Source organism: Pimephales promelas, chromosome 13, assembly GCF_988280905.1.
Source record: "Pimephales promelas chromosome 13, fPimPro1.hap1.1, whole genome shotgun sequence".
NCBI classification, from domain to species: domain Eukaryota; kingdom Metazoa; phylum Chordata; class Actinopteri; order Cypriniformes; family Leuciscidae; genus Pimephales; species Pimephales promelas.
The window spans coordinates 36,154,856-36,168,830 of record NC_142781.1 but is presented as its reverse complement, the minus strand read 5'-3'; the positions used below and the strand labels follow the sequence as shown (position 1 = coordinate 36,168,830).

The following is a 13,975-nucleotide window of genomic DNA, read 5'->3' as shown; positions in this document are numbered from 1 at the left end:
TGATATCTGGTCTGATGGTCTGATGCTGATATCTGGTCTGATGCTGATATCTGGTCTGATGCTGATATCTGGTCTGATGGTCTGATGCTGATATCTGCTCTGATGCTGATATCTGCTCTGATGGTCTGATGCTGATATCTGTTCTGATGGTCTGATGCTGATATCTGTTCTGGTGGTCTGATGCTGATATCTGGTCTGATGCTGATATCTGGTCTGATGGTCTGATGCTGATATCTGGTCTGATGCTGATATCTGGTCTGATGCTGATATCTGGTCTGATGGTCTGATGCTGATATCTGGTCTGATGCTGATATCTGTTCTGATGGTCTGATGCTGATATCTGTTCTGATGGTCTGATGCTGATATCTGGTCTGATGGTCTGATGCTGATATCTGTTCTGATGGTCTGATGCTGATATCTGTTCTGATGGTCTGATGCTGATATCTGTTCTGATGCTGATATCTGTTCTGATGCTGATATCTAGTCTGATGCTGATATCTGTTCTGATGCTGATATCTGTTCTGATGGTCTGATGCTGATATCTGGTCTGATGGTCTGATGCTGATATCTGTTCTGATGCTGATATCTGTTCTGATGGTCTGATGCTGATATCTGGTCTGATGCTGATATCTGTTCTGATGCTGATATCTGTTCTGATGGTCTGATGCTGATATCTGTTCTGATGGTCTGATGCTGATATCTGGTCTGATGCTGATATCTGTTCGGATGCTGATATCTGGTCTGATGCTGATATCTGTTCTGATGCTGATATCTGGTCTGATGCTGATATCTGGTCTGATGCTGATATCTGCTCTGATGTTCTGATGCTGATATCTGTTCTGATGGTCTGATGCTGATATCTGGTCTGATGCTGATATCTGCTCTGATGTTCTGATGCTGATATCTGTTCTGATGGTCTGATGCTGATATCTGTTCTGATGGTCTGATGCTGATATCTGTTCTGATGGTCTGATGCTGATATCTGGTCTGATGGTCTGATGCTGATATCTGTTCTGATGGTCTGATGCTGATATCTGTTCTGATGGTCTGATGCTGATATCTGTTCTGATAGTCTGATGCTGATATCTGTTCTGATGGTCTGATGCTGATATCTGTTCTGATGCTGATATCTGGTCTGATGCTGATATCTGTTCTGATAGTCTGATGCTGATATCTGTTCTGATGGTCTGATGCTAATATCTGTTCTGATGCTGATATCTGGTCTGATGCTGATATCTGGTCTGATCCTGATATCTGTTCTGATGCTCTGATGCTGATATCTGTTCTGATGCTGATATCTGTTCTGATGCTGATATCTGGTCTGATGCTGATATCTGTTCTGATGGTCTGATGCTGATATCTGTTCTGATGGTCTGATGCTGATATCTGGTCTGATGGTCTGATGCTGATATCTGTTCTGATGGTCTGATGCTGATATCTGTTCTGGTGGTCTGATGCTGATATCTGGTCTGATGGTCTGATGCTGATATCTGGTCTGATGCTGATATCTGGTCTGATGCTGATATCTGGTCTGATGGTCTGATGCTGATATCTGGTCTGATGCTGATATCTGTTCTGATGGTCTGATGCTGATATCTGTTCTGATGGTCTGATGCTGATATCTGGTCTGATGGTCTGATGCTGATATCTGTTCTGATGGTCTGATGCTGATATCTGTTCTGATGGTCTGATGCTGATATCTGTTCTGATGCTGATATCTGTTCTGATGGTCTGATGCTGATATCTGTTCTGATGCTGATATCTGTTCTGATGGTCTGATGCTGATATCTGGTCTGATGCTGATATCTGTTCTGATGCTGATATCTGTTCTGATGGTCTGATGCTGATATCTGTTCTGATGGTCTGATGCTGATATCTGGTCTGATGCTGATATCTGTTCGGATGCTGATATCTGGTCTGATGCTGATATCTGTTCTGATGCTGATATCTGGTCTGATGCTGATATCTGGTCTGATGCTGATATCTGCTCTGATGTTCTGATGCTGATATCTGTTCTGATGGTCTGATGCTGATATCTGGTCTGATGCTGATATCTGGTCTGATGCTGATATCTGCTCTGATGTTCTGATGCTGATATCTGTTCTGATGGTCTGATGCTGATATCTGTTCTGATGGTCTGATGCTGATATCTGTTCTGATGGTCTGATGCTGATATCTGGTCTGATGGTCTGATGCTGATATCTGTTCTGATGGTCTGATGCTGATATCTGTTCTGATGGTCTGATGCTGATATCTGTTCTGATAGTCTGATGCTGATATCTGTTCTGATGGTCTGATGCTGATATCTGTTCTGATGCTGATATCTGGTCTGATGCTGATATCTGTTCTGATAGTCTGATGCTGATATCTGTTCTGATGGTCTGATGCTAATATCTGTTCTGATGCTGATATCTGGTCTGATGCTGATATCTGGTCTGATCCTGATATCTGTTCTGATGCTCTGATGCTGATATCTGTTCTGATGCTGATATCTGTTCTGATGCTGATATCTGGTCTGATGCTGATATCTGTTCTGATGGTCTGATGCTGATATCTGTTCTGATGGTCTGATGCTGATATCTGGTCTGATGGTCTGATGCTGATATCTGTTCTGATGGTCTGATGCTGATATCTGTTCTGATGCTGATATCTGTTCTGATGGTCTGATGCTGATATCTGTTCTGATGGTCTGATGCTGATATCTGGTCTGATGCTGATATCTGTTCGGATGCTGATATCTGGTCTGATGCTGATATCTGGTCTGATGCTGATATCTGTTCTGATGGTCTGATGCTGATATCTGGTCTGATGCTGATATCTGGCCTGATGCTGATATCTGGTCTGATGCTGATATCTGGTCTGATGCTGATATCTGTTCTGATGGTCTGATGCTGATATCTGTTCTGATGGTCTGATGCTGATATCTGGTCTGATGGTCTGATGCTGATATCTGTTCTGATGGTCTGATGCTGATATCTGGTCTGATGCTGATATCTGTTCGGATGCTGATATCTGGTCTGATGCTGATATCTGTTCTGATGCTGATATCTGTTCTGATGGTCTGATGCTGATATCTGTTCTGATGGTCTGATGCTGATATCTGGTCTGATGGTCTGATGCTGATATCTGTTCTGATGGTCTGATGCTGATATCTGGTCTGATGCTGATATCTGTTCGGATGCTGATATCTGGTCTGATGCTGATATCTGTTCTGATGCTGACATCTGGTCTGATGCTGATATCTGTTCTGATGGTCTGATGCTGATATCTGTTCTGATGCTGATATCTGTTCTGATGGTCTGATGCTGATATCTGTTCTGATGGTCTGATGCTGATATCTGGTCTGATGCTGATATCTGTTCTGATGGTCTGATGCTGATATCTGGTCTGATGCTGATATCTGTTCTGATGCTGATATCTGCTCTGATATCTGGTCTGATGCTGATATCTGGTCTGATGCTGATATCTGGTCTGATTCTGGTGTCTGTTCTGATGCTGATATCTGTTCTGATGCTGATATCTGCTCTGATATCTGGTCTGATGCTGATATCTGGTCTGATGCTGATATCTGGTCTGATTCTGGTGTCTGTTCTGATGCTGATATCTGGTCTGATGCTGTGTGCTGCTGTATTGTGTACCAGAGCACTGTGAGATCAGGGTCTGATAATGAGAATGCTGCTGAATCAAAGCCCGTTTCTGTGCCATCAAAGACCTGCCGTGGTCCTCGAGAGCTCCAACCACCTGACGAGCCTGAGACAGAGAAAATAAAACATCAATAATCAGGTTTCCATCCAAAGCTGTGATTTTAAATTACCCGTATGCACAAAATTGGCATATTGCATGAACCATATGCAAATAAAGCGTTTTGTTCAAGAGAACAAAATCATCACTTCCTGTGAAATTGGTGTAAAATATCAGTAATAAAATAGTATGTTTCTGCAATCGGCTGTTCTCCCTCCATCATAAACGAGTGTGTGTCGAGCGTCATCATAAACGAGTGTGTGTCGAGCGTCATCATAAACGAGTGTGTGTCGGGTGTCATCATAAACGAGTGTGTGTCGAGCGTCACCATAAACGAGTGTGTGTCGAGCGTCACCATAAACGAGTGTGTGTCGAGCGTCATCATAAACGAGTGTGTGTCGAACGTCACCATAAACGAGTGTGTGTCGAACGTCACCATAAACGAGTGTGTGTCGAGCGTCACCATAAACGAGTGTGTGTCGAGCGTCACCATAAACGAGTGTGTCGAGCGTCACCATAAACGAGTGTGTGTCGAGCGTCATCATAAACGAGTGTGTGTCGAACGTCACCATAAACGAGTGTGTGTCGAACGTCACCATAAACGAGTGTGTGTCGAGCGTCACCATAAACGAGTGTGTGTCGAGCGTCACCATAAACGAGTGTGTGTCGAGCGTCATCATAAACGAGTGTGTGTCGAGCGTCACCATAAACGAGTGTGTGTCGAGCGTCACCATAAACGAGTGTGTGTCGAGCGTCACCATAAACAAGTGTGTGTCTAGCGTCACCATAAACGAGTGTGTGTCGAGCGTCATCATAAACGAGTGTGTGTCGAGCGTCACCATAAACGAGTGTGTGTCGAGCGTCATCATAAACGAGTGTGTGTCGAGCGTCATCATAAATGAGTGTGTGTCGAGCGTCATCATAAACGAGTGTGTGTCGAGCGTCACCATAAACGAGTGTGTGTCGAGCGTCATCATAAACGAGTGTGTGTCGAGCGTCATCATAAACGAGTGTGTGTCGAGCGTCATCATAAACGAGTGTGTTTTGAGTGTCATCATAAACGAGTGTGTGTCGAGCGTCAGACGAAACACAGAACGCTGTCGCGTTCACTAGCTGGTGTTCGGGAACACACTCGTGTGTGTGTGTGTGTGTGTGTGAGACGCTTCTGGAGGAAACTACACCCAATCACTCTGAACACACACACTTCGACTCTGGCATTTCAGAAAAAAAAATAATAATAATACAACATTAGAGACGCTGTGATGCCATTGGTCCGCTGGATACTCCAGTTATCCAATCACAGCTGACTCTGAGTCACATGAGATTTGAGGGATTTATTCAGGTTGTGTTTCTGCGTAGTTTATGCATCATGTCTTCTTATCGGATAAAACAATTATCCACCTCAAAGTTTTTATGCACATCTTGATATTTCCATCCAGTGTTTTTTTTGTATGTATGCAATATCCCAAAATCACATTAAAATAAGTGGAAACAGCTAATACTGACGTCACACACGCAGCGATCGGTGATGATGACTGAATGTGACAGACAGCGGAAACATCTCAAACGTTACATGTATCAATAATCATCACAATATTTTCCTGTTGAATTTCCAGCATTTGTGTGTGTGTGTGTGTGTGTGTGAGACGCACCTGACGGAGCAGGTCTTCGGTGCTCATGCTGTCGTCTTCAACACACAGCGTCCTCCTCAACGAATCCAAACTCTGATTCAACTCAACCTGACGCTTCCTCTCTCTCAGCGCTTGATTCAGACGAAACGTGCGCTTGTACACGGGCAGATCTGACATCAACCGCACTGCATGATGGGATGTTTTTCCCAACAATTTAGCCTTTAGCTGGAAAAATAAAATAACCCGGTTTAACTGATACAAATATTTTATTTTAACATCAGCATGGGAAAGTCTCAGAGTAAAACTGGGAGCTGAGAAAAATAAAAGTTCCTTTTATAAATGATTTAATTTTCCTTGCTTTTATTTTGTGATTATTTTAACTCCTTTCAATGTAAAGCACTTTGAATTGCCATTGTGTAAACTATCGCCTTGCTGAAACACAAAAGGTCATCATGACAATCTTTAAACCTTAGTCTTAAGTCTCTTTTTTAAGCATTTATGCGTTCAGTGTGCATCTATACGCACCAGTGTACCGAGATGGAATGATTGTGGATTTTATTATATATACATATAAATGTTTGCTGATTGGAGATTTGGAGCTCGGTTAATAATGAATTTAATCATAAAAATGAGCCATGAACCAAGAACATGTATCATTAAATGATTGAAATCTCAATATTTTAGCTATGATGAACATATAAATATGTTTCGGCTGACAGAAACGTCTGTGCCTCAGTGAGCAAAGGGAACTGTGGGATATAATGCGAGAGACTCACGAGCCGGCGGTGTGGAGCTGCTCGCGCTGTGGTCCTGGAGAGAGGAAGCAGATCACAGTCAGCACAGCAACACCAGACGAAAGAACACGAGCGATCACACAACTCATAACCAGCTCACCGTTGGGCCTTGGCTCTCAGGCGGCCGATGATCCTCTCCTCATCCTCCCCGAACGCCTCGATGTCAACCTCGTCTTCACTGCTCTTCTCATTCTAGGATTCAAACAGGCCACAATTTTAATTCAATTCAAGGTTTTTGTATCGCGTTTTTCTCACAGAGGACGCGCCATCAGTTCAGGAAGTGTTGTGTTGTCCGTCAGAGATTGTGCCGTAGCGTCCACTCAGATTCAGGCAGGATAGATCTTTACATTCGTCTTTGGGTTTTGCAAATATTGAACCAATGCAAAGTGTTAAAAACTGCTTGTGACTAAACCCCCTTGGACCCTCAGCGTCGGTGAACCTCATAATACTGAGAACGAAGAGCCGCACGCAGTTTGGAACGTCTTTGCTTGTTTGCAATGCAATGGTAAATATAGAACTGCTTGAGTTGAGAATATTAGTTTTTAATTCCAGAATCAATATTAATTCAAACTGATTTGCTTTATTTGTGCCCTTGCTTGTAGACGAGGTTGGCAGAAGTTAGCCAAGATTGAACGGGAAACCGCTTCAGTGTTTCCAGCCTCACAGTGTCATTATTCCTGTGATGTAATAGTTAAAATGATTAAAGTTCAAATATGAAATAGCGATCGCAATCAGCTTTTGATAGAAACCTAGTGCTTAAAATAACGCATTTATGGATTACATTGCTTCGCCACTAGGGGGCGACAAGTGACTGTTAAAAAAAATGCAGGACAGTATGATCTTCTTCTGAAATAAAACTCAGAAAGATATGATTTGTTGTTGTAAATATGACTCATGTACATCATGTACAGTCTGTATAAGTGTATGATTTAGCTTTTCCCGATGGTCCGTGTTATAAAATTGACATATATATCGAATCGCAGCACATATCGTATGGAATCGGGAGCGAGGTGTATCGTGATGTCTATCTATCTATAGACTGATGTTGGGCCGGTAAACTTGAAGCTGATTAGCACTGGCGCTGGTCCGCCAACACACGGTTTTTGAAGTTTGATGACTTTAACCCCAGCAGTTTCGTAATGAGTACGTCTCCTTTTCCTCTTCCCGTGTGTCGAAGGGAAACGGTGTTTGTACAGGTGTGTGTTTAATTAGCGTTGCAAGCAATTATAAAATACAGCATATTGCAATAAATCAGTCCTTCCAGAAAAACGCAGAGTTTTTTTGTGATTGTTGCGAACAAAAATCCTTGATTACGTGAGTTCGATTTGTGAGATGTCAATCGCCTCCGTGAGTCTGTCTGGCCTCTGCAGTAACTTCAGCTGTGAGCGATCCCGACGCGTAATTGCGTCACTTCATAACGTTCCCATGGAAACAGGAGGAAATGGCTGCTCTTGCGTGAAGCAAACGCAACATTTTTTAACTTTCTGCAAAGATATATGTGACTTTTTTGCAATGAAAATGCGAGGATCATGAAATCATGCAAACCCCGCATATTTTTCACGGAAATCGTCAATTTATGCGGCGAAAGTGCGGCTTATTCGAAAAAATGCGGCCCCTGCAAAAATATGCGGACTTTGGCTGATTTTGCATTGAATTCAGCGATCGCATAATCGCGTTTTTCTGGAGGGACGGATAAATAAGTAAAAGCTAGTGCCTGTGTGAAACGGGCTTTGGGTTCGGGCTATGACCGGGTCAACACTCACACTGTCTTCGGTGGTCCAGCCGTCGCTGGAGTACAGGAGCGCAGCGCCGGAGCCGTCAGCAGCGAGACCAGAACCCTCCGAGCCCCGAGCCGGCGCACTTCTCTTCCACAGCCACTGGATGCGGTTCTGGCCCTCCTCCCTCCTTCTGTCCCGGTCCACAGTGTGTGTGTGCGGCGCTTCTGGCGTGTGTGTTTGGGTCGGAGCCACGGCAAACGTTCGCTTTGAGAACGCAGAGATCGGACTCGTGAATAAAGAGCAGGAGAAATCTCCGCTGATGTTTGTTGTGGGGTGAGGAGGTCTGGGGTTGGGGTCAGGGTCCGGTTCCTCCGCTTTGAGCGTCGAGACTGCGTCCGGGTCGCGGTTCTGGTGGATCTCCTCATAAGGCTCGATCTTGATGTGCTCAGCGCCCGTTCGCAGGGACTCGCTGCAAGGCTCCACTTTAGCGGCGAGGGTCGTTTCGCTGGGTTCTGCTTTGATGGGAGCGCAGGATCGGTGTGCGTCTTCCCGAGGGCTTTCCGTGGACCCGGACGGGCCTCTCTCGGGGTTCACAGCGGGCTGGACCACCATGGGCAGTCTGATCAGCCTGTATCCTCCAGGGAGCAGCACCGAGGACCCGACTCCTCCTGCTTCTGTGTGCTGGAGGCCCGAGGACGCCGGCGGGAAGATCCGGAAGGAGAGCATGTTGTTCTTGGCTGGAAACCCGCTGTGCGCGGCGCTCCCGAAGGTGAAGCTGGAGTTTCCCGGCGCAGAGAGGATTCTGGGGGCGATGAAGGGAACAAGCTTTGGTGAAGGTGCTGGATTTAACACAGATTTGGTTGCCCGAGGTCGTTGCGTAGATGTTTGAACTTCCTGTTGAGCACTTCCTGTTGAGAATCAACGAGAGAATGTTACACCTGATGCAGGAAACACAAACGCAGCGCAGTCATAAAACATAATGTCACAGAATTTGGCGTAGAGCTGAACACCGAATCAGACGTGATATGTGTGTGTGTGTGTGTCTCTAACAGAGAGTGAGTGTGTGTGTGTGTGTGTGTGTGTGTGTGAGAGAGTGAGTGTGTGCACACTTTCAAACACACACTCTCTCACACACACACACAGCTCTTCACCACCACTACACACCAAAATAAAGCATTACTGTTGTGCAGTAGTGCAAAATAATAATAGTATTTCATCTATTAAATTCAATCCACTATAGACATCCTTTTTGATCACTAACTTCGAATTAACCCAATAAAACTCAATCCGGGAAAAATTTTAATGGAAAACACACAATTTGGGGGGAAAAAAATTATACATTTCCTTGTGCACTACTATTGTTAAAATTCCAAAAATATTAAATTCTTACAGTTTTATTAATTCAATCCTTTTTGAACACAGTGTGTGAGTTGTGAGTAGTGTGTGTGTGGCACTGACCTGCGCTGGGCACGGCGGACGCCGAGGGCACCGGCACCAGCTGGATCGTCTGCCCGTTGAACTGACACATGTTCACTCCCATCATCCCTGCAACCGGCTGCAGGACGACCTGCTGACCCGGAGCCAGAGCGGAGGCCGGGAGGACCGTCACCGTCGGGGAGAGGGGCGGAGCCACAGTGGGCTGACTTACAGCAGTTGGGTCAGAGAGGGGAGGAGCTACAGCGGTAGCACCAGAGAGGGGCGGAGCTACAGCGGTCAGGTCAGGGAGGGGCGGAGCTACATCAGTTGGGCCAGAGGGGGGCGGAGCTACATCAGTTGGGCCAGAGAGGGGCGGAGCTACATCGGTTGAGTCAGAGAAGGGCGAAGCTACAGCAGTTGGGCCAGAGAGGGACGGAGCTACAGCAGCTGGGCCAGAGAGGGGCGGAGCTACTGTGGTCGGGTCAGATAGGGGCGGAGCTACTTTGGTCGGGTCAGGTAGGGGCGGAGCTACATCAGTTGAGTCAGGTAGGGGCGGAGCTACTTCGGTCGGGTCAGATAGGGGCGGAGCTGCATTGGTTGAGTCAGAGAGGGGCGGAGCTACTGTGGTCGGGTCAGATAGGGGCGGAGCTACTTTGGTCGGGTCAGGTAGGGGCGGAGCTACATCAGTTGAGTCAGGTAGGGGCGGAGCTACTTCGGTCGGGTCAGATAGGGGCGGAGCTACATCGGTTGAGTCAGAGAGGGGCGGAGCTACTGCGGTCGGGTCAGATAGGGCAGGAGCTACAGCAGTTGGGCCAGAGAGGGGCGGAGCTACATCAGTTAGGTCAGAGAGGGGCGGAGCTTCTTCGGTCAGGTCAGATAGGGGCGGAGCTACTGCAGTTGGGCCAGAGAGGGGTGGAGCTACATCAGTTGGGTCAGAGAGGGGCGGAGCTACCGTGGTCGCACAAGAAAGGGGCGGAGCTACAGCGGTCAGGATTAGCCCAGGCTGTGATGATGTCACATGATTGGATGTTGAAGCTGGAGCTGCAGGATTATGAACATGTGAGAATATGTAGAGTGTTGGAGTGCGCTTGATGCCGTCGGGAGCCTGGTAGATGGCCAGAGTCTGCGTGGCTGGCGCTCTGAAAGCTGCTTTGATCTGGTCCGCTAAACAGGAAACAGTAAGAGAAGCGTACAGGCGTTACAGTCGCTCATGCAGTCCGGATGCAGAACACACACCGTCTCCCAGTTCCAGGTGTGGAGTCCAGGGCTCAGACAGGAGACGTCCAGACAGATACGCTCCACCCTTGACCTCAGCCAGACCATTTCCCTCATTAGTGCTCTCTCCTGGCTGAAGTACTGTGCTAATTAGCAAATCAGGCGACTGGAACAAAACACTGAGGAGGACTTTTACTTTCTGAGCCTGGACTTTACACCCCTGCTAATATTAGGATCCTGATACTTTCCCATGTATTACTGTGAAGCTGCTTTGAAACGATCTGTATAAAGCACTGTAGAAATAAAGATAACCGACTTAATAAATCCTTAATTTCGGTCGACCAGTACACTCATTTAATCTCAATTAAAAGCTTCAATAGTAAGCACTAGTTTGTAGTTTTCAAAGGACTACAATCAGAGATCTCACTGAAAAAACAATATCTTTATTATCTTTCAAATTCTAAAAACGGTAAATAGATAAACTAATAAAACAAAATGGTAGAAATAAAGTGCAGCAGATGCGATAACTGCGGTAACTATAACCTTTGAGCGGACACTATAGGACCAAGTTCAAATTCAAGCACTTTAAGCACCTCGTGCGAGCCTGAGCGTACAGTCACCTGTGTGCGGGGTGTCCCTCGTCTCCCGGAGCTGCACTGGTTTGGACTGGGATCTGGAGTTCACAGGCGCTGGTTTGGACTGGGATCTGGAGTTTACGGACGCTGGTTGGATCCTGCCGGTGAGATACGCTGCCAGCCGATTGGCTGGATGAAGCGCTCCCATTCGACCCAGACACAGCTTGGCCTGAGTGTAGGCTTTTCCATTCACCTGAGGTCAGAAGCACACGACGCCATTCAGAGACTAGTTTACGTCAGTTATACTGAATTTTTTTGTATTTTGTCCAGAAAGCTTATTTCATCTCATTTTGATATTTTTCATAAATTGTTTATTTATTTACCTCTAAATTGCTAGATTTGATCAATATGTGATAATTAAGTAGTAATTTAAGCACATTCCTCACATTCTTTGAATGTAAAAAATCAAAATAACTCACAATTTCATTTTAATCCAGCTCTACATATCTTACATATATGATTAGGGTTGGGTATCGTTTGAATTTGAACGATTCTGATTCCGATTCCGATTCCTTGTTTCGATTCCGGTCCCTAACGATTCTCGATTCCGATTCTTCTAAGAGGCAGGGTCAAAAAAGTTTAGCTAACCTTGCTAACCAACGGCCTTTCTGAAGGAAATACTCCTTTTGTCACAAATTTTGCATTTTGCCGAGATTTCGTTATTTTTAGAAAAGTGAAGCCACACTTTGGATCGCCGACGTAAGCTACTCATGTTCGACTCGCGCGGTTATGCCAACACTTCCGGTAGACGCTTCTTCGTTGGTGTTGTTCAGCGGTTTCTTCTTCCGCTCGGCGGACTGTGAATATAGATAACTAGGAATCGAAATTTTAACTTTTGAACGATTCCGGGAAAAACGAAAAGTTAGTCTCGGTTCCAATCGATACTCGATTCTCGATACCCAACCCTATATATGATTAGCACTGGCGCTGGTCCGCCAACTTGTGTATATATACATATACTCTAGATGGGCGTATATCTCTATATGCAGATGAGCTGTTCCGCTGGGTCCTAAAGCCGGCTCACACACACACGTACACATTATACACTCATCGTTTGGTGAAGCATTCCTAAGGGGGTCAAATGACCACAAAACTACTCAAATCCATTCATTTTTTTGCTGTGTATTTTGTGGTTCAAGTGCAACAAACGCCTCCGATGAACACACACACACACAAAAAAAAGATTTCCGGGTCCAAATGACCCGAGGGAAGGATGTGTAATGAAAGACTCACCTTAATACATCCGGAGCACACCGCCGTCTTCGTCTCCGCCGTCAGATACCCAGCGGGAGCGACGCGCGACAGAAGAGGGAAGCGATTAGCTCGTGTCTCGCCGGCGTCCGCATTAGCGCGCTTGTTCGTCCTGCTGACTCTCTGAGAAGAGTTCCTCACACGCTCGGCTCGGGGCTTGCCGTCGTCCTTCCTCGGCTCGGCCGTCTCCAGGCTCTTCTCCAGCAGGGAAATGCACACCTTGTACGTTAGCGTGGAGCTGGTCGCGTCCGCTATGAGGTTTTGTGAGAGCAGCTCCACCCGGTAGCCGTCGATGGAGCGCAGCGCGGACAGCCGGTCGGAGTGGATGGAGCGGAACAGCTCCTTCAGCACCAGAGACCGGTGCGACTCCCAGTTGCACCCAGAGATGATCTCCAGCATTTTAGTGGGCTCTGGCGCTCCGGCCGCTACACAAACAACAAACATCAATAACTGCGCTTTAACCCTTTAAACTGTGCTCATACCAGCAGCCGTAACTCTTCAACCGTTTGCACTATCAAGACCACTCAAATGGCCCCTGACAGCAGACAGCGCTTTTCGGCAACACGCGGTACGGTAAATGCATGCTTTCCGACAGCAGCTTTGTCGCGGCGGACGGGAGGATTAGCACAGGGAAACGAAGCGCGGCAGGATAGAGTGTTTTGGATTGCATAAACAATAAAAGAAACGAACTAATACGTGCCTGAAGAAGTGTTAGACAGCAGACGAAACTTTCACGTATCTTAGCATGTGGTGTCCCAGATAGCAAACTGACATTGAATCAACGTGGAAATATGACATCGAAACAACGTTGATCTGACATTGTTTTGCTCATCGAATTAACGTTGAAGCAACGTCAGACGCGTCATTCTTTCAAAACTAACGGAAAATCAACTTGAAATCAACGCGTTGTTTCAACGTTATGAAAGCAAACCAATTTTCGATTTCATTTAGCTTTGAAGAATGCCGCGTCTGACGTTGGTTCAACGTTAATTCGATGAGCAAAATCAACGTTGTTTCGATGTCATGAGAGACGTCGTTTCCACGTTGATTCAATGTCAGTTTGCTGTCTGGGGTGTGTGTGCGCGCCTATGTATGCATGCATTTGCATGTGTGTATGAAGAAGTGTGCTAAATGAAAACTGTGCAACCCAGTGTATACACGCGTTATAGGTCATTTTTCAACTTTAAAGTGTTAGTTTCTTTCGTTTGTGATTTTTCAGGTTTTTTTCTCTGAATAAAACTCAGTAAATGTGGTCTCGTTTCTTTTTTGTCCATTTAGAAACTTTGTCTATGAAGAAACTTTTGTCTATTTGATTATTGAACATCTGGAATCTGAGGGGGCAAAAAAAAAAAAAAACATTGAGAAAATCGAGTGTGGTTTTCAGGAGGAGGGGCTTCACAGAGACAGGAAGTGGACAGAGAGTTACTGACAGACTGGGAGGAGAGGAGCCGCAACAATGGAGAATATGAGGGAAAGCGTGACTGACCTGCAGTCTGAGACGTCAGCATCTGAGACACGCCGTTCACCTTCAGTCAGTGGGAGAGAACAACACAGTCATGAACAGATGATGATGA

At 45.9% G+C, this 13,975-nt stretch overlaps 1 protein-coding gene across 2 annotated transcripts in view; it reads right to left on the bottom strand.

The window, feature by feature from the left end:
• mgab (MAX dimerization protein MGA b) overlaps positions 1 to 13,975 on the bottom strand; it is a 47,122-nt gene that overhangs the window by 23,186 nt on the left and 9,961 nt on the right. For both annotated transcript variants that reach the window (XM_089118999.1, XM_089119000.1), the window contains exons 11-17: positions 13,888 to 13,927; positions 12,384 to 12,826; positions 11,136 to 11,343; positions 9,343 to 10,464; positions 7,930 to 8,792; positions 6,267 to 6,358; positions 6,149 to 6,182 (exon numbers count right to left, since the gene is read on the bottom strand). In XM_089118999.1, the coding sequence (XP_088975125.1) occupies positions 6,149 to 6,182; positions 6,267 to 6,358; positions 7,930 to 8,792; positions 9,343 to 10,464; positions 11,136 to 11,343; positions 12,384 to 12,826; positions 13,888 to 13,927 (2,802 nt within the window). The remainder of the gene's footprint in view (positions 1 to 6,148; positions 6,183 to 6,266; positions 6,359 to 7,929; positions 8,793 to 9,342; positions 10,465 to 11,135; positions 11,344 to 12,383; positions 12,827 to 13,887; positions 13,928 to 13,975) is intronic.